The 20,546-nt window shown below is 42.1% G+C and overlaps 1 protein-coding gene across 1 annotated transcript in view; it reads right to left on the bottom strand.

Annotated features, from left to right (window-relative positions):
* Window positions 1-994: 994 nt before the first annotated feature.
* Window positions 995-20,546, bottom strand: part of ACAT1 (acetyl-CoA acetyltransferase 1) — a 19,900-nt gene continuing 348 nt past the window's right edge. Inside the window, exons 2-13 of the mRNA XM_045297759.1 lie at window positions 19,620-19,627; window positions 12,403-12,450; window positions 11,578-11,695; window positions 11,239-11,334; window positions 10,913-11,013; window positions 8,718-8,861; window positions 7,615-7,765; window positions 6,461-6,556; window positions 5,588-5,701; window positions 4,871-4,935; window positions 1,577-1,734; window positions 995-1,177 (exon numbers count right to left, since the gene is read on the bottom strand). Of these exons, the coding sequence (XP_045153694.1) occupies window positions 1,057-1,177; window positions 1,577-1,734; window positions 4,871-4,935; window positions 5,588-5,701; window positions 6,461-6,556; window positions 7,615-7,765; window positions 8,718-8,861; window positions 10,913-11,013; window positions 11,239-11,334; window positions 11,578-11,695; window positions 12,403-12,450; window positions 19,620-19,627 (1,220 nt within the window). The 3' untranslated portion in view covers window positions 995-1,056. The remainder of the gene's footprint in view (window positions 1,178-1,576; window positions 1,735-4,870; window positions 4,936-5,587; window positions 5,702-6,460; window positions 6,557-7,614; window positions 7,766-8,717; window positions 8,862-10,912; window positions 11,014-11,238; window positions 11,335-11,577; window positions 11,696-12,402; window positions 12,451-19,619; window positions 19,628-20,546) is intronic.

Here is a 20,546-nt window from a genome sequence, read left to right as displayed (position 1 = left end):
ACATCCTGCCGCTGTACAGTTGTACATCCCATCGTGGCCTGCCTCGCTAAGCACCTGTGCTGCTACTGACTTGTCAACCCGCCCTGCTGTCTGCTTCCTTGACCTTGGACCAGCAGCCGTGTTGAAGGGCTTGCAGTATATTAACTTCCAGTAAAGTGGGTTGAACTGTACTGCTGTGTTAGCTGTTCTATTCCTTCTCTCTATAAACCTATCCTCGTATATACTTGAGAATAAGCCGACCCGAATATCCGCCAAGGCACCTAATTTTACCACAGAAACTGCATTAAAAATGTGCTGGAGACTGGAAACCAGGAATCCAGGACAGATGACCCTTTAGGACCAGTGGTGAGAGTGGCGATGCCTGGAGGGTGGAGGGAATGTGTGGTGGAAAGGGGGAACCGATTACAAGAATCTACTTATAGCCTCCTCCCTGGGGGATGGACAGCAGAGAAGAGGGCGAGGAGAGACATCGGACAGTGTAACATATGACAAAATAATAATTTATGAATTATGAAGGGTTCATGAGGGAGGGAGAAGGGATGGAGGGGGGGAAATGAGCCAATATTAAGGGCTCAAGTAGACGGCAAATGTTTTGAGAATGATGATGGCAACAAATGTACATATGTGCTTGACACAATGGATGGGTGTATGGATTGTGATAAGAATTGTACGAGCCCCCAATAAAATGATTTATAAAAAATAAAAATGTGCTGGAAACTCGGCTTATACTCAAGTACATAGGGTACATATAATCTTAAGTGTCCTGGTTTTGTTTCTCTAACACTTGCCTAACACACCATCCCAACATTTTTAATTGATGTGTTCTCCCAAATAAGTCCCTGGCAGTTCAAATCACGTAAAAACGTGTTAGTCTTCGAACGTTAATCAAAAACATGAATGCAGAAGAAAAAGATTTGTAATGTCAAGAGGTGTTGGGATCTGATCTTTTTATGTTACATGAGTCAAAATAGAAAATAATGTTTTTAAATGCAACTGTTAGGTATTTGATTTATTGCAGCAGGCCTTTCTGATTGCATAACGATTATCTTCTTTGGTCTACAACTTCTGAATCAGCAAGGCAGAAGCCCCGCCCCCTCCATTGCAAATACTGGCAAGACCGTATTCTCCTGGCTTCAAAGTGTGAACCATATGAACGACAATTCTGGCTCCAGACATCCTAGGATTAAGAAAACATCATGGAACAAAAATTATTTTTTTAAAGAAAACAATGGACTAAGAAAAATATTGTAGTAATATGTGGCTAAACAAGATTAATATTCCAAGTGAACTTCTACCAAACTTACTAGTCATGATGGATTAACTATCTTTTTTTCTTTCAAGAAAAGTTACAGCTATTTTAAAAGGCTGAACGCAGACTTCGTCTAAGTGTATTTCTCAAGTACAATACTAGGATTCAAGCAACAGATGTGCGATCTGTCTCTGGTTGGTCTTTTCATACAAAGGATGGGTGGACAGGAGAAGCCTTAACCTTGAGCAGCAGGAATCCTGTTGGACAGGTAGCCAGAAATGCAGAGTCGACATAAACTGAAGTCGTTTTCCTTACGACGTCACCTACCCAATCGGATGTCCCAGAGAAACGGCTCCTCCGTTGATGTTTACTTTCTGATGATCAATCTCCAGCATTTTAATGTTTGCCAGTACAACCAGACTAAAGGCTTCATTCACTTCCCACATTGTAATATCTTCTTTTTTCAGTCCTGCATTTTTAAGAACCTAAAGAATTGGAAAAAAAGACAACAGTCGAAGCTTACCTACTTTAGTTGCTTGGAATTCTATGATTTTCATTTGTACTTAATAAAAACTACAAAATACATCTATTCCTCCCTTAACACTCTTGTCCAACATTACAAATTTGCATTAAGAGTAAATAAATATACCCCAGTATTTTGCACATTAACAATGTACATCTGGCAATAACGTACCAAGTATGAGGCATGAATTAACACTAGCTGTGAAGGTTGAAGTCATGTGTCAACTTGTGTGGGCTGATTCTTAGTGGTATATAGGGAGTAAGCGAACTGATTTGGTTTTCTTCCTCCATTTTCACAGAGCAGATTTTCAAATAGTGACCTAATCTTTGGAACCTAACTGTTAGTGAGGAGTGGGTCTATATCAAATTATGTACTCTAAATTAGAGAATATGAATTAGAAAGTCATACACCCACTCTGCTTAAAGACATGGTTAGGTTCCAAAACCAAATCATCACGCAAAATCTGCATTATCTGAGAGTTGGGACACCATTCCTATTTGTGATCCCAGTTCAATTACCACATATCAAGCACCCTGTGGACAGGCTTAGGGCATGCCTAATGTAGGCAGCGCCCCCTTTCCCTCCATGCCTTCAGCACCACCAGGGAGCTGGACACCAGCTGGAGGGGACAGCACAGCTGGTTTTTAGGTGTTGCCACCACCCTCGGGGAGGACTACCCTTATCCTTTGTCCACACTGGCCCCACATCCCTGCGCAGCCCCTTTGTCCCCAGCTCCTTGCACTTGGTGGCCCTTGTCAACCCTTCCTCTGCCCACCCACAAGCTGTCTCATCCCACTGTCATTCCATGCCCTCTGTCCCCAGCTCCTTGCACTTGGTGGCCCTTGTCAACCCTTCCTCTGCCCACCCACAAGCTGTCTCATCCCACTGTCATTCCATGCCCTCTGTAACTGAGCCAAGATGTCACAGAAGTGGGAGGTGTCCTACGGTGTCAGATACTGTCCCTCGTGTGATCCACCTAATTGTCACAGGGCCTCTGGTATATTGTTTGTGGAGTAGCTGCAGAGGGCACCCAAGACCCAGCTACTCCTGTGTGGAGCCTGGGCCATCGGTGACACTGTCAGAATTTTTTCAAAGTTGTTATAAATCAGTGTTGGCAATAAAACTAATTTTTCAGCAAAAAGTGTTGGACATTAAAGTCAAAAGGTGATAAGCAGGTGTATACTGAAGATCAACTTTACTGATTTTCATTCGCTCTCCTATTGAAAGATGTCCATTAGTTCCTACTAGTAGTACTGTCCTGCTGTGCTCCTCCTGTAGCTTATGCTTTTTTAAAGCTGCAGCAGGTTTGCTCGGGGCACAGGTAGTCATAGCTGGTGTGCCACTGCTGTTTGTTTAAAGTTTTATTATGAGGGCTGGGCCTTGGCTGGTGAGGGTGGTTTGCCATCATCTGGCAGCCAATGGGTTGGTTAGAACCCATCCAGCAGGTCTACCTGACGATGGGACAGCAACCAGCTTGGGGTTCGTTTTGTTTTTATTATGTGGTCTATTCATTTTCATAGTTATTCAGCTATGAAATATTACTCATTTTCCTTGTCTTGATAAATTTTATTGTGAACATTAAAATTAACTTTGAATCTATCTTCTCCCAGTGAACTAAGCTGGCAGCCTTTCAAGGCTGCAGAGCTCAAAAGCTTCCTGTCCTAACAGCAGAGGTGTCTACCGCCATCCAAACGACAGCCAGCTGCCATGGGGTCCTTCTTGGTCCTGGCAGCCCTGTGTAGGTCAGAGTAGAAGAGTTTCCAATCACTGATCTTTTCAGAAGTAGATCCTCAGCTTCCTTTCCAAACCGGGCCTGGGAGGACTCCAACCTCCAACCTTTCCATGAGCGTCAAGCTCACTGACCATTTGTGCACCCAGGAACTTAGATCTTCACCATGCAGAATTGTTATTCCTCTTTGCGTTCTGATACGTGATGCCTTCTTTCAGAAGCTGTGTGTTTCTGTAACTTTTTGAGATTTGCCATCTCTGGACAGATCTCTCTAGACCCTGTTCTTTCTCTCCTCTTGCCCCACTTATTCTGCTTTTTGTTTGGTCCTGGGTGCTCCTCTCAAAAGTTCCCCCTCGGGCTAAGGAAAGGAATATTCTGGAATATTTCCTGTGGACTTCTGAGATCCCTAAGCCCTTAAACCCCAGTATTTCCTCTCTTTGGTCCCTTGGATGCTTCCGATGGGGACCTGCTTGCTTCTTTCTCCTGTAATATCATGGGCAACTCAGAAATAGTACTTTTCTGTCTCTAGTTCCACCACTTATACTAAACCCTAATCATCCACCAGTGCCATCCAGGATGTGGACCTCTTTTGGAGTGATGCCTTGTTTTCCAGACCGGGACCTCCGTCCTTCTCTTTGCCACGCCACCCTCCCCAGCTCAAGGTCACCCAAGGGATTTGCGTTATGTTGTTTATCTACTGCCCGGGCATTTAGGGGTGCTCTTTTTCTAACTTTTTACTATGGTTTAGGTGGACGTTTACATAACAAATTGGTTTTCCATCCACTTCATACTCGTTATTTCATGATATTGACTGTAAGTCCCCACAATATAACCGCCCTCTTCCCGCTTCCTCCCTGTGTGTACCATTTCCATCTGTCCCTCTTCCCTGTCCCTTCCTGCCTTGTGAGCTTTGTCCCTGGAAAACTGCTAGCCACCTGATCATGTGTGGTGGTTTTGAGTGTGAACCTCACAAGCGCTACTGCTCATTTATGAGCCTGTTTGGAGCTGAAAGTTGAGCCATGAGCACAAGTTCAGTTCAGGCCTGAAGGGGAGCTGCAGGGCCACAGTCTTGAGGCCAGGAAGCCTGGTCTTTCCTGTGATTTTCCTCCTCCTCTATTCAGGACATCCTCTTGAGACCTCACTCAGAGCTGTCAGCAGTGATAGCTGGGCACTATTAACTATGTCTGGTCTCAAGGTCACGGAGGCTGAGGTGTGGGTGCTCCACTAGTCCCCTTTTTCATTTGTTTTGTTTCATTAACCTTGTTCTTACATTTGGGCAAAATGGGAAGATTTGAAACTAATTGTCACCCAGCTTTTGCCTGAGGCCCTCCTGTTGGCAAATGAAGGTGGCCCCTCGCTGTGGTCTTACCTTGGGCACAGCATACGCTGGTGCAATTGGAAAATCAATAGGTTCGACAGCAGCATCAGCAAATGCTATAAAAAAAAACAATTTTAAAAAAACCACTGGCTAAAATCTTTCATTACAAGTATCTGAAGTCATGCCTAACAAGTGTTATACATAATATACAAAACCAAGTTAGCCATTAACACAGGTGTCCTCGCCATGATGCTGAATGTAAATACATTTGTTCCCTTCTGAAGATGATGTAACATGACTGATGTAGATGATCAGTCATTTTCAACCACGGCTGGAGGAATTTGTGTCTAAGGGCATTTAACACTGGAGACCTCTCCACTCGTCACAACCGGCAGTTAGTGGGGAGAGGGAAAGCATGCTGCTGAGCATGGCACAGGGCAGCCCCCAAACGAACAATGGGTACATAGAGTGAGCAGTGCCAAAGGAAAGCGATCCTGATGTAAGTGAAGAATAAAATGAGGTCATAAGCTTTTTATCGAATAACATGTAAGTTGTTAAAAGTACTTTAATGTCCACGCACTTGATTGTTTCAAATGCCTTGTGAAGAAAGCAAGGCCTATTTTACAGCTGAAAGTGGGCTCATGGAGGTTGAACTTGCCCACAGTCACATAATAAATCAGTGCCAGAACATCTAAGTTTTATATCTCTGAACACCTAACGAGGAAAGTCAAATCAGAGGTTTGGGAGTTAGCGAGGTCAGACATCTACCTGCTACCCTTGCCAGTGGCTTTACATTGAGCCTCTTGGCCGCATCTGCTGTCATCAGAACCACGGCAGCGGCTCCGTCGTTCAGGGTGCTAGCGTTGGCAGCTGTCACTGTGCCTGAAAGCCACACAAACAAAGTCAAGATACTCCTTCATACTGAATGCATTTGATTCACTTTGAACAAAGCGCCAACAACACGCTGCTGGCATTCCTGTGTGTCTGAGAAATTACAAAGTGCAGCAATTCCTGCCCTTATATTTTGTTTTCATAACAGAAGCTAGCCCAGGAATGCAGGCATAACTCTGGGTACATGTGGTCCACGGCTCTTCAAACATAGGGACCACTTGTTCATCTTTTTTCCCAGAGTCTGCCTCTTTGCTTATCTAGAGTACAGCAAACAATACTGTTAGTCAATTAAGGGTTACAATTAGGCTTGTCTTCTCTGGAATCACTCCGTTGAGTATCAATGAGCACTCAACACTATAGGGCATTTTTACAGCTTTAGTAACAATTTACAAACATTTTAAGAGCAGAACTTCGAGACATGTAAACTGTAAATAAAGCTATAAAATAATGAAAGCTGTGAACGCTGTTAGAATTATGAAAATACACTTCTGTAATCCTGTAGTCATATTGCAAAATCTCTTCCCTGGGACTTACAAACTGGAGGTATAAACTGTTAAGTAAATTTAAATATACCTTGTAGGTATATCATTCATTTTGTTAATTTCATTCAATTTACAATATTCCTTTATGATATTAACCAAGATCTAGATTGTTATCTACAATGACTTTGTAAATGCTACTTAGCAATTCATATACACTTACAAATCTACTTATATTGATCCTTTTTTATGCCTCATTCTTAAAACTAACCATTTTCCTTTTGGAAAACCGTCTTCAGCTTGGGAACTTTGCTAAAATCAACACGTTTATATTCTTCATCTTCTTTCACCACTACATCAGGTTTACCTAAAGCAAAAATTCCGTAGTCACCACACAAGACAAAAATTATTCATTCAGCAAAATATCAATGACAATGTTGCTTGTACCTCCGTGTGGGTGCGCACACGTGCACTTCAACTCAACCTAAGAAAATTCTCTTCTACAATCTACCACCTATAAATAACCTCTATGACATAATATCTTAAAGAGGAGGTAAACAGCTTAATGGGATTTTAAATTTTGTGTATAGCCACATCCCATCTCCTCTCTCAGCCTCCTGTGATCACAGACCCCACCTTCCTGACCACAGGTCTTCTGTCCCCATAAACACGGTGACCGTTCCACGGAGGAGATTGGAACCGAAACCAAGTGGAGTCGTTCCTGCATATTCTGCGGAAGCTGATGAGGAAGGTCTGTCTCTCTATAGGTATGACTGTGGTGATGGAGGCGGCCACTTAGAGAGCCTGAGAAAGAGTACACAGGCATGCCACACGGAGAAGGAGTCCAGAGGGCATGTCCTAACCTCATCCATCCCCAAATCCGGGCCCTGAGGTCTCAACAGGCTGGCTGCTGCTAGTCTCGGTTCTGGGAGGTGCCCGAGGAGCCTTCCAATAGATACTCTTTTTAATTTAGGCTCGTGTGCGTGCTACCTGTCACTTATGTGAGAAAGAGTTCTAAAAGATATCAAACCCTTCAGAGGGAAAAAAAAAAAAAGACCCCTCCATTTTACTATAGGCCCATTTAGCTTAATTCTGGGAATTTTCTCATCAAATCTAAGATCTGTGTTCTATCATGTCTGTTCCTGTTTTCAGATTAATAAAAATAATTTAGGATAAAGTTAAAGTGAAAAAATAAAGTTCCAATATGCCCGTTTCTCATTTTTTCGAAATCACAGTTAATAGTGGATCTTTCAATTGGGTTGGAATTTGTTCTAAACTGGTAGCTCTCTTTTTCTTTTATTAACACCACAGCTGACATGAACGCAGATAAAAATGTACTAATTTTAAATTAAAACATTTAACAAAATCAGCACAATGTGAAGTCATCCAAAAATTAGAACCTACTTTGAAACAGTATCCCTCTACCTTTTACTGTAATTGTGACAGGAATAACTTCATTTCCAAACCTTCCTGCTTCCCAGGCTGCTTTGCTTCTGGTGTAGGAGTTAATAGCATAAGTATCCTGTTCATCCCGCGAAATATGAAGCTTCTTTGCCGTGTTCTCAGCACAGTTTCCCTAATAACAGTTGAAATTTTTAAGACTAATTAACTTTTGAAAACTTAAAATATATATTAACTTTGCATTGCTATTAAATATTGGTTACATTTAGCACCTTAAGATATACTTCTTTTCTACTAGACAACTTTCACTTGACTGGCCTTTCAAAAACAAGTGTTTACAGAATGTGTCATGAGAAGTCAGATAGCCTACTGGAGTGACAACTGAGTTACGCTGGTACAGGGAAACCTGTGAGAGCTGGAATGGTTTGACTGTTGCATGGCAGAATTGTTTACCAGAGGTGAACGGCTAGAATCGACATTTAAAATCCACTTGTCAGTTTACAAAATACATATACAGGCAGTCCTCGGGTTAAGAAACTCTTATGACCAATCCAATTTAAAAACAGTAGTATTTACCAATCATTCACCCATCAAGCCTATTATATTAGGAAATCGAAGTACATACAGTCTTTCCTAATAATGAGCAGGTGCTCCTTTGTGATGGGCACGAACACATTTCTATCATTGCTGTATTATGTTAAAGCAACAGTCTCAACCCATGGGTTTCGACCCCTTTGGGGGTCAAACGACACTTCCACAGGGGTCGTCCGATTCATAACAGTAGCAAAATTACAGTTATGAAGTAGCAACGAAAATAAGTTTATGTTGGGGGGGGTGGTCACCACAACATAAGGAACTGTATTAAGGGTCACGGCATTAGGAAGATTGAGAACCACTGTGTTAAAGGTTTTTTAGTGTATCACGAAGTGTTTCTTTAAGATGTTTATGCATAGAAAGTGCATACTATACTATATCCTAAAATGAACATTTGACTCTACTTGTCTTCTGCACAAATTCAACTTACAGACTTAGGGATGGAACTCGCTTGTAACCAAGGGACTTCCTATACTATGAAGAAGCAAGCAGTACTGCAAGCAGGTGTCATTTCTCTAAGGAAACAAAGTTACCATATGAATTTTATTGTAGACATCTGTTAGGCCATCTTTCACGATCAAATCTTCAAGCTTGACTCCACCATACGGGGTGGCTCCTCTGTTCATCACAAAGGGCACATTGGACATGCTCTCCATCCCTCCTGCCACCATTACATCCTGCTCGGCAGCACACAAGCCCAGTGTCAATTCAAAAGGCAGTTGCAAACACACCCTCTACATAGTTACCAACAAGCAAGTGATCTACATGGGTTCTTAAAACATGTTTTGTTACATAGCAGATATAGGAAGTACACGCCTTGTTCCCAGTGAAAGGAAATGGACTTAGATATGTGATGATGAAAATTAGATTCAGAGAATAACAATGTCACAAACCTTTCCAATCCATCTTTTATTTCAAAATAAGACCATTTTCTGAAATTCTAATTCACTTTCTGACCCTTTTTTATTTCACTCCTGCTGCTAACAAGTTAATATTCTAGGAGTCAAAAAGATTTAGAGAAGTAATCTCTAATGTGGAAACAATCCTACTACCATAACAGAACCACAGCGGTGGTAGTTATCCACTGGATCTTTGGACAGACAACCCTTCCTTCCTTCGAAGCATCGTGTACACTCAGCTGAGTCACTTTGGCTGGAATGTAATTCTGATCACTTTTTTTTCTCCCCCTGTCACTTCTTAAAAGACTCCTAGAGTAAAAAGATCCTTCTTTGGTGAGCTGTCGTCTCGTTGTCTCTCAATGCGTGTGCCTGAACCTACACCTCAGGGACAGAGAGTGAGTAAAAGCTTTCCAAAGACACCGTGCTCATTCAGTACACTGTCTGCAGCCTAGGCGCCATCTACCAGCACTCAAACTGTCGATATTTCCCTCAAAACTAATCCAAACCTTCATGGTTTCCCTGACTTCTTATTTCCCTCCCTTTTCAGGACAGTTTCCCTACTTTTGTGTAATTCCTCAATTATGGCATAATGTTTTTGTTAGTATTAATTGCCCAGTGTTGTATCTGTGTTTACTGCTCAATCTTCTTACTAGACTAAGCTCCTTTAAGATGAAAAAAAAAGTCATAATTTTTTTCTGTTATTGAAGCCTGGCATATGATGAAAGTTTAATTAGTGCAAACCTGTCATTACTTCTCAAGTCAACAAAAGAAAATTTATCTGCACAATAATATGCTAATTTAAAAGTTTAATATACCGTATATACTCGAGTATGAGCCAGCCAGAGTATTAGCCGAGGCACTTAATTTTACCACAAAAACCGCATTAAAAATGTGCTGAAAAACTCAACTTATACACAAGTATATATGGTAAACTATTAGTATCAATATTAATAAAAAAATAAGCCAAAGATATTTTCTCACTGCCTATAATCAGGAATAACCAATGAAACTCAAATATCTTGTCTTTTCTGAAATACAGAAGATCCCATTAGTTCAGATCGATGTTTCAATACCTTATCTTGAAATAGTATTTTCTGAAGAAGGCAATTCTTCGTATTAAAATAAAATTGATAAAAATTCCTCAAATAAAATGAAAAAAAAACACCAAATTCCCCAAATATTCAACAAGGTAATTCCTTGTATTCATAGAAGTCAGAAAAGTATACATGCACAATGAATCAAATAATACTAATTGTAAGCATTTAAATGTGCGAACTGCATTTACTAAAGAGCAACAGATACATTGATCTAAGACTGGTCTTGTGATTCAAAAAATTCCCCAGTGGCTGTCAGAGTCGGTACAACGGCAATAAGAAGCAGAACTAGGATTCGAAACCAAATCATCTGGCTACATGGCCAACAGAAAGCCTGAACTATCTGAAGACTAAGCGTGGCGTGTAGAAATGAAGAACCAGTCATCCACCCTGGGCTCAATTGGTGACTGTGTTCCAGACCTAGCACTATAGTCTCATGTATAATAAGTGCTTCATAGTCTGGCAAATGTAGAATTTGTGACTAAAAATAATAATACCCCAAATCTGAAAAGACAGGTTCCCAGAGTTATTCTCAAGACCAAAAATCTTGTTGAACACAAGAAACTTAGGCTTTCTTCCTTCAAATGGAAAGCATACACAGATGTCCTAAGTGAGACACACCATGTAACCAATGAACAAGCATCTTGCTGCTAAAACATGGATGTGCTCGATATTCAGTGGCTTTAGCACTGGACCTTGTTTTAATGATAAAATGGAAAGGAACCTGCTCCTTACCTGATGTCCACACATGAGGTTCTGAGATGCCATCATGATGGCTTTCATTCCTGAAGCACAGACTTTATTTATGGTGGTGCATGGAGTAGAAACAGCCAAGCCTACAAGCAAGAGGAGGAAGGCAAACCCTTAAGTAACCGAAGCACCACTTTTCACACACAACTGCAGAATGATAGCTAAACTAATTAATTAAAGCGCATTTAAACTAGAATCAGAAACACTTGCTAATATAAGTCGAGTTGGTTAAATTAAGCATTTAATATTACGGTGAAGGAATCTCCATTTTATCATGTCAATCAGTATAAAAGCTGTCAGAGTCTTGTTACCTGCACCCAGCGCTGCCTGCCTGGTAGGGGCTTGTCCTGCACCTCCTTGTATAACATTACCCATGTATACTTCTTTCACTTCTTCTTTTGGGATTCCTTGGAAGAAAATAAATGCATTTATTTTTATTATTCTGTTCATAATTAATGAATACCTACTCAAGGGTTTCTTCTTGTCAGTTGAGTTTTATTCCCAACTCCTTGTAACAAAGAATTCTTTCCTAGGGAATTCAGAAATGTGCAATAAGTCATTTCTGAGTGATAGGAATGTAGTATAAAATAAATATTTGTCCCCTTGAATCATGTTTCCCCCACAAAACAAAAAGCCAAGCAACTACTGACCTGCTTTTCCAAGGGCTCCCTCAATTGCAATGGAGCCAAGTCTAGTTGCTGGCAGTGAGGAAAGACTGCTTAGGAAAGATCCAATGGGTGTTCTTACGGCACTTACGATGACCACCTCCTACCAATCAAAGTGAAATACGTCACCCAATTCTTTAATTAAAAATTATCTAAGAAACTTTTTTGAATGACTAGTCACCAGAGATTAAAATAACCTCCATCTGTGCTAGTACCTTAAGACCTAACAGAAACTTTGTTGTTGTTTTTTTAATGAAATGGTCATTAGAAATGGTCATCCTAACCTAGTTAACTCCTTAAAAGTAACAACCTTAGCCAACAAAGCCCCTAAGGTTTTTGGTAGAAGATTATTGTGTTACCGTATATACTCATATATAAGCTGAGTTTTTCAGCACATTTTTAATGCAGTTTTTGTGGTAAAATTAGGTGCCTCGACTTATATTTGGGTCAGCTTATACTAGGATATATACTGGTACTTTAGAAACCCGATCAACAAAGAGGATCCCTCTGAGAGGTCTAGCCCTCAACCCCATCCAAATCCCTCTTCTTGCCCCGCTGCTGCCTCTGCGCTGCATACAGCGCCATGAAGGTCCCTGAGAGGAAAGACTGCCCAGCTTTAGATCTGTTTTGCAACAGGGTAGGGTAAAGAAACAGGAATCAGGCAGGAAACTAGACTAAAATGGTTATGTTAATCTGAAAGTTTAAATTCGTGTTTCAATAATTAACTATTCCCATTTATCCACATCATAAGTACATGCATTTGTATTAAGTTCATTAAAAAATTAGAGCACAATTTACATGTATACTTACATTCAATGTAGGTTTTGCTACATAACTGCGCTTCATATATCTTACTTCCTGAAATATAAATGTTTTAACATTACAATGCAGAAAATATGAGTATCATTTTATATTCTGTGGTAGTAATGATTTTTAAAAAAATTTTATTTCTATATTTTCTACAATGAGTATCATTTATAATAAGAAAATCTACAACTTTATAGTACATCTTAAAGTTTCTAAGCCCTTTTAAAGTATAAACTTTATAAAATATAATTCTAAGTTAAATCTAAATTCAAAATTAATTTTAGATTGCCACAATATTCTCATTTCTTTAAACACATACACAGCCATAAACACACACGAGGGATGTCAAATCATTTGTGGAAAATTCCATGATTTTTCAATTCCATTTTCTAAGAACGTTCTGAAGTCCCCTTGTATGTCTACAAGGAGCCCTAGTGGTTACACATTGAGCTGTGATCCTCAAGATCAGCAGTTCAAAACCACCAGCCGCTCCTTGGGAGAACGATGGGGCTTTCTACTTCCATAAAGAGTTGCCAGTCTCAGAAACTGGGGATGGGGGGAGTTCTCCCCTGTCCTACAGGGTCACTCACTGTGAGTCAGCACAACCTGATGGCACGGAGTGTGAGTTTGTATGTCCATATAAAATTTAAGTGAAAATTGTTTTCTCCCTCTGTATTTACCCCAAAAAATGTCTGATTTATACAAAGCAAACTCACCTTATGTGACTATAAACCCTTTTACAGGAAAACATAAAATTTGTTACACATAAACTTTTTTATATGAAAGTAAATATCTTTCCCCTGTAACTCTTTGTTCCATTCCATCCTTATCAACAAATGCCAACAAAAACAAACTGGAAATATAGGCCATAGTTCAAAGACACCATTGATCTGAAGTTAGGCTATTTACAGAACAAATAACAGAGAATAAATGTTTTACCCTTTGAGGTCATAGTGAAAGCATATACAGACAAAAATGAAATATATCTAGAACCGAATCTTAATCAATTGTTTTAAAACATGCTTCCCACACATCTTTTAGAGCAATCAACTCTACAGGTTTCTAAAACTTTTACATTTGACCTGAGACCCTAGCTTTTCATATATTAAACGATGTCATGGATTGAGTTGTATCCCCCAACACGCCACCCAAACATGTGTCCACTTAGCAGGCCCATGATTCTCAGTGGTTTGGCATTCATATAAGGATGTGGGGTAGGATACAACAACCTTATCCCATCAGCGCCCTACTGCACTGTGCTGGGAGTTCCCCTGTGGGAGGTCCGCAACACCTTTGATAAGAGGCAGAAGGAGAGGAAAGTGAACAGAGAGAAGAGGGACGTACTACCTCCAAGAAAGAAGAGCCAGGTGGAGCCTATCCTTTGAACCAACCGTGGGTCCCTGCACTGTGAAGCAGCCTAGGTCCAGGGAAAGATGGATGCCCAGACTTAAAGATCTAGGGAAAATCAGGCCCACAGTTGTGGAGACAAGCATCTCCCCGCTAAACTGCGAACCAACAGAGAAGCCCGCCCTAAGTGGGTGCCATGGATTTGGGCAGCTAGCCTTCCCAAGTGTAGAAAAAAATAAATAAACCTGCTTGTGAAAGCCATCTACTGGCGATATTTTAGTTACTCTACCACGAGATAACGAAACTTGTTTTGTCCTGACTCAGTGCAAATAACCAACTAGAGATGCCAATTTAAAGTACAGCCTAGAGATAGATTTGACAATAGCCCCAAACTGACTTTTAGAAAGATGTTGGATGAAAATACATGCAAATGGCAGGTTAAGAAAAATAATATGTTCCTAGATAGATTTTAGGAACATTTAGCAACATTCATATAGCGAAACTTGTTGATTTTATGTGGAAACTTAGTACACTTAAAAACCTAGCTATAAGAATTTAGCACTCATTTGCACACAAAAAAACAAAACAACCCACAACCACCGTTATCACAAATGTTTAAGCCAGCCCCAAAGAAATAACCTTACAGTCTTTGGGAGGAAAAATGAGCAACATAAAACCTGGCTTCGGCACGGACAACCGAAAAGTGGGTGAAGGGAGACGTCAGACAGAGCAGGACATGACAAAATAAGAATAGGTTATCAAGGGTTCGTGGGGAAGAGATGGAGAGGGGGGGATGAGGAGCTGATACCAGGGCTCAAGTAGAAGGCAAATGTTTTGAGAATGATGTTGGCAACAAATGTACAAATGTGCTTGACACAATGGATGGATGGATGGATTGTGATAAGAGTTGTACCAGCCCCCAATAAAATGATTTTTAAAAACAAAAGAAAAGGGGGAAAAAAAAAACAAACAACTACTGCTCCTTCTGTTCAGCAGACCTGTTGAGAACATTTACAAAAGAGGGGGGAAAAACGATGGGAAATTTGAGATTTTTAAAAAACATGGCCCCTATACCCAAGTAGCATGATAAAGGAGCAGAAATGTGTAAAGTACTTGTGGATATATTCCTAAAACAGAATTGGGTAAGAAGTTCACAGAGGAATTATGAAAAGATTTTAACTTCACCTTACACATGCAGCAAAATTTTTTTTAAACATTTTATTAGGGGCTCATACAACTGTTATCCCAATCCATACACACATCAATTGTGTAAAGCGCATTTGTACATCATTCTCAAAACATTTTCTCTCCACTTAAACCCCCGACATTAGGTCCTCATTTTTCCCCTCCCTCCCCGCTCCCCCCTCCCTCATGAGCCCTTGATAGTTTATAAATGGGTATTTTGTCATATCTTGCCCTGTCCGACGTCTCCCTTTACCCACTTTTTGGTTGTCTGTCCCCCAGGGAGGAGGTCACACACAGTTCCTTGTAATCGGTTCCCTCTTTCCTACCCATTCTCCCTTTACCCTCCCTGTTTCGCCACTCACACCACTGGTCCTGTAGGGCTCATCCGCCCTGGATTCCCTGGATTTTCAGTTCCTATCTGTACCAGTGTACATCCTCTGGTCTAGCCAGACTTGCAAGGTCGAATTCGAGTCATGGTAGTGGGAGCGGGGAGGAAACTTTTAGGAACTAGAGGAAAGTTGTATTTCTCATCGTTGTTACAGCAGCAAATATTAACAGATCACAATGTGTCACTTGATGCTATCTGTGTACCTTGAAGTAAAATGTACCTGCCATCTGTCAATATTTGTTCTTACAGCTGTGTCATTAATTAGGGAAGTTTGTATTACTTTTTCTAGACTACTTGTGAGAGCATACAGCACTGGCCCAGACTAGCACACGCCCCGTAGACAAGGTTCAAGTGCATGTGCTCAGTAGAAGTGGCCCTCTGTGTCAGCTATGCACCCTTGTAGAATGCTGTGTTGGAGGCACCTGACCTACCATCACAAGGCTGATTTCTATGAGGTAGACATCAGACATGCCTTCACCTCAAACCTTTTTACAGTTTTGACACCAACAGTCCCTTTTCCTGCACTCTGTACACCTCTGCTCAATTGGATAATTTGCAGCAATTTACAAAGAACTCATAGTAAGTACTAAGGATTATGGGGTTTATTAGAGAAGTAATGGGTTCCAATTCAAGTTCAGGAATGCTCAGGATACAGTTCTTTGAGCAGGATAGTTCCTTCTTAGCTGTGCCTCACTGGCCCTCAGCCCTGGCTACTGCCTTGTTCAGGCAAGTGTTACCACGTTCTTTAGCCCCACCAATAAGTACCCAGGTAGCCCCACCAAGTGACAAGCGGCACCTGCTCTTCCAGTATGCCTCTGAAGGACTCAACTTGAACTTGCTTTGCCTTTGTTATCTCAAATACCCTCCCTATAAGTAGTTGGGAACATGAGCTAAGGTAGTGTGTGCAAAGCCTACGAGAATGTTCATTCTTATTGGCCTCCAGTATAAGACAATCCTGTGGTTGTACTAGAGGGGGCATTGTTCTCTGTTGTCTTTCTCTTCCCAATTTAGAAATAGAAACAAGATTCCTTCTTGCTCTGCCTATCAGGGAAATACTGAAAAACCCCAAAAGCACCCCATGCTAAACCTATTCCCCTCCCCCTTCTACACACTCAACCTGGATAAGTTCACCCTTTATGGGGTTTCCACTACCATCTAAGGCTGATGAGTCCCAAATCTACCAATTCCAGTTCTACATTTCAGAAGCTTTCATCCAACTGATCAACACCGAACCTAAGTCCAAACTTCAACTCATCATTTCCTACGCACCCCCAAATCTGCCCCTCCTCCCACATCCCCTGTCCTAAGTAAAAACCTCCTCTATCTACTGTGTTTCCCCAAAAGTAAGGCATCCCCGAAAATAAGACCTCCCCAATAATAAGGCCTCCTGGATAATAAGGCCCCCCGAAGCTACAGTAACTCTGGACTCTGGACTGTAGCGGTGGGCGCCGCTGCACAGCTCGCTGTTGGCCGCAGCTCTGCCCGAGCAGACAGGAAGTGCGAGGTCCCTTTTAATCAGAGAGCCCGCGCCGCTGCCAGACAAACTGCCATCTGCTGCTCACTCTGCCCTGACGGAGTCTGCTGACTCACAATTAGACATTCTTGATACCGTAGGATTCAGTTTGTCTGGTTATGCTGGTTTGTGATGACAACTACTGTATACAGGTAATAAATTTCCTTTTTTGTTGTTCAACAATAAATTTGTACCGTATTCTTCATGGAAAAATAAGATATCTCCTGAAAATAAGACCTAGTGCTTATTTGGGAGCAAAATTTAATATAAGACACTGTCTTATTTTCAGGGAAACAGGTTACTTGCACGCCATAGGCTGGGCCCTCAAAGTTATAGGAACTACTCTCAATCAGTCACTAAGTTCAACTGATTTTACTAAGGGGTACCAAAATAAACCCGGATGTGATGTGAGGGGAATAGTGCATTTGGAGTGTGTTCCACCAGGTCAGACGTTAATCAAGCTTTCCTTTTAGAGATTCTGAAAAGATAGGGTAACAGTGTACAACAAAAAGGCCTGATTTGTGGCAGACGGTTTTGCCACTATGACAACACACCTGCTCACGCAGTCATCTCAATGTGCCAGTTTGGGGCAACAAAGAGCATGCCTCGCTTGGCCCATACACCTTACTCACCTGACTTCACTCGTGTGAATTCTTTTTGTTTCCACGAATGAAGAGGGATATGAAAGGACAGCGATTTGACCTCATAAAAGAAGTGAAGAACAAAATGAGGGAGATGCTGTCAGCCATCCAAAGAGATAAGTTTGAAAACTGTCTCCAAGAATGGAATCAGATTTGACAAATGCATTATGTGTAATGAAGAGTACTTTGAAGGTGACAGGTTGTTTTGTAAATAATAATTTAAATACATAGTTTTGGGGGGGAAATCCAGGTGGGGTGTTTTGGGGGTCCCCTCGGATATCACAGGACCCCTTCAGTCTCCCATTACTGTGCATCAGATGACTACCTGTGCCTGCCTGAGCACCACACCCTGCTGACCGCTTTTCTTCTGGCCTCTGTAAGGGAGGCCAAGGAAGGCAGTGGGAAGGGAGCAAACACAATGTAGGTGTCCATTTGGATTCCACTAGAAAACACAAACATTTGTTTCAAAAAAACAAAAAGACAGTCACTTTCAAGCCCCTTCCCACTCATGTGACCCAAGAATCATCTCCGAGTAGAACTGCTATGTTAGTGACTGGTTTTCCAGCAGTTTCTTCCCAGCTGCCACAGGGTAGACTTGAACCACCAATCAGTTAGTAGCTGAGCTTGTAACTACTTGCCCCATCCCCAAACTCCTGTTTGAAACAGAGAAGGGAATGCCAGAGAATTAAATAAACACCTTACAGAAATGCTGGGAACAGCAGACAGGTAGGCAGTACAGAAATTAGCAACAAGACAATAAATATGCTTAAAATATTGGGGCAACGGGGAGGGGGAAACAAACCCATTGCCATAGAGTGGACAGAACTGTTTCTGATGGATCGTTTCTGAGACTAATTACTGGAGTAGAAAGCCCCATTTTTCTCCCTCTGAACAACTAGTGGTTTCGAACTGCTGACCTTTCAGATTGCAATGCAAGGTATAGCTACTACAGCAACGATGGAAAGGAAGTTAAAAAAGAGGGTTGTCTACAAATAGCAGAACCTCTGAGGAAAAGCAGCCACTGCCCAAAATCCCGCCTAAGGCAGGCAGAGCGAGCGAGACAAACACTATTCTGGCTTCCCCCTCCGATTTTCCACTCTGCTCCGGGCCTTCCAGCAAAGGACTCCAGTCAGGAGTGGACTGACTCTGGAATCTGAAAAACAACTGGCAAAGGGCAGTCCCAGGGCAATGGAGAGGAAGCAGAGGAGGAGGAGGAGGAGGAGTGAATCTGAGCACAAGCAGGTCCCAAACTAGACCAATGTGGATGGTTTTTTAAATAGTCTAAAAGAAATGGATTCACATGGACCACTGCAGTAAACCAGGAGGTTCAAGGGCAGAGGGGTCAGCAGTGTCAAATACAACAATCTAAAGGTCAAGAAGAAACACAATAACCAAACACCAAAAGCAACACCACAGCTGAGCTGCACAGGCATTTCACTGCAAGCAGCCGGAGAGAAATGACTGTGAATTAATGGAGACACTGACTTTACCGAAGAAGAGATTAGAGCTGGAAGGCCGACAAATGCCAATAAAGTCCATGCAGGTTTGTTGACAGTAAGGGTGACTTGTCTGTTTTTAAAGGCACAGGGCAAAGTGCCAATGTCATTAATGTGAGAGGTCAAACAGTACTGAAAATGGGAAACCAGGACTTTGAACCAGTTCCATCAGTTGGTTCAGCCCCAGGGTGAGAATTCACATTTGCATCCACCAATACACCGGTGACAACACGTGGATTTCCATGGTTCAGTAAATGAATGACCACGGCGTTCAAGAATATCCAGTACAGCTAACTCCTGGATGGGAATAAAACGAGCTCCCCAAGCCACGTGCTGGCTGGTCAACTCTTGGCTAACTGTGGAAAAGAAAGCCCTGCAAGTCTGAGTGGTTGTTGTGATTGTTTTGGTTTGGGGTTGCTGGGCTGTTGCTTTAAATACCTAGAGTACCTAGCACACTTCATTCGCCTGATCAACTTTTAGGTACCCAGCGAATTAAATGTTTGTGAGTTCTCAAATCATTGCCTGAAGCTAACAAGTAGACTGATTAAGAAAACTCATCTTTCTCAAAATCTATTCCTTTTCCTGGCGTTCCTCTACTCTTCCAGTCCTCCAGGTCCCATTTTCCATCTCACCCTGTCTTGGCTCCCAACCTGCACCACAGAATCGCCAAGCCCGAGTCTCCGCAATGCTGCCCCTCGCAGCTCCCACTGCCAGCCCGCTAGTTCAAGTTATGTTACTTTATGGCTTGCCAGGGACTCGTTTTTTCTGCCCATTCCAATACTCCATGACCTGATTGTGTCAAAATATCAACCGCACAGCCACCCCCACCCCTCACCCCAAATCCAAACCCAAACCCTTGTAACATGGCTGGATTCCTGTTCATTATCCCCACCAACTGGCAAGCCGAGTTTCACGGGCCTTTCCAAGTGTGGGTGGAGTGCAAACTCCATCCAGGAAAAATCCATTTTCTTTCAAGACTCTGCCACTGCGTAAACAGCGGGCCGCGGAGACACCGCGGGGGCTTCCAAAACTTCGTTGGAAAAATCCCATTCCCTCTTCATCTTGCCCATGAACCTTCTGAAACCTTGGTAGCAAATACAATTATTTTCTTGTATTATTCCAGCAGCCATTTCTATTCGTTGATAAATGTGACGGTGCTCTCCTGTAGGCGCATCTTTTATCACGCAGTGGCTCGGTTTGAGGGGGGAGGGGTCCCCTTGATTATAATAAGGCACCCGAACATGTTCTAAGGAAACTGAGTACACAGCTTCCCCGGCCTTCACAGCAAGAGTGCACGCTGGGTCTTTCTGGCTGCCGAGCACAGGGGCCTTGCGGGACAGACCCATCTCGCTGCAATCGAGGGACCCCTACAAGACAGGGGAGGTAGAACCTGTGAGTTTCCGAGTCTGTAACTAGACGAAAGTCCTGTCTCCTGCGGAGCGGCTAGGGGTTTCGAACCGCTGACCTTGAGGTTAGCAACTCAACGCCTATAACCACTACTCCAAAGACCACAGTCACTGCCATCGAGTCAAAGCCGACTGGCAGCGAGCCCCTGCGGGGGTCCGCGACTGTCAGTG

The sequence above is a fragment of the Echinops telfairi genome, unplaced genomic scaffold (assembly GCF_000313985.2).
Source record: "Echinops telfairi isolate 266 unplaced genomic scaffold, ASM31398v2 ScPeMD7_7421;HRSCAF=8459, whole genome shotgun sequence".
Taxonomy (NCBI): domain Eukaryota; kingdom Metazoa; phylum Chordata; class Mammalia; order Afrosoricida; family Tenrecidae; genus Echinops; species Echinops telfairi.
This window is presented reverse-complemented; position numbering and strand designations above follow the sequence as displayed.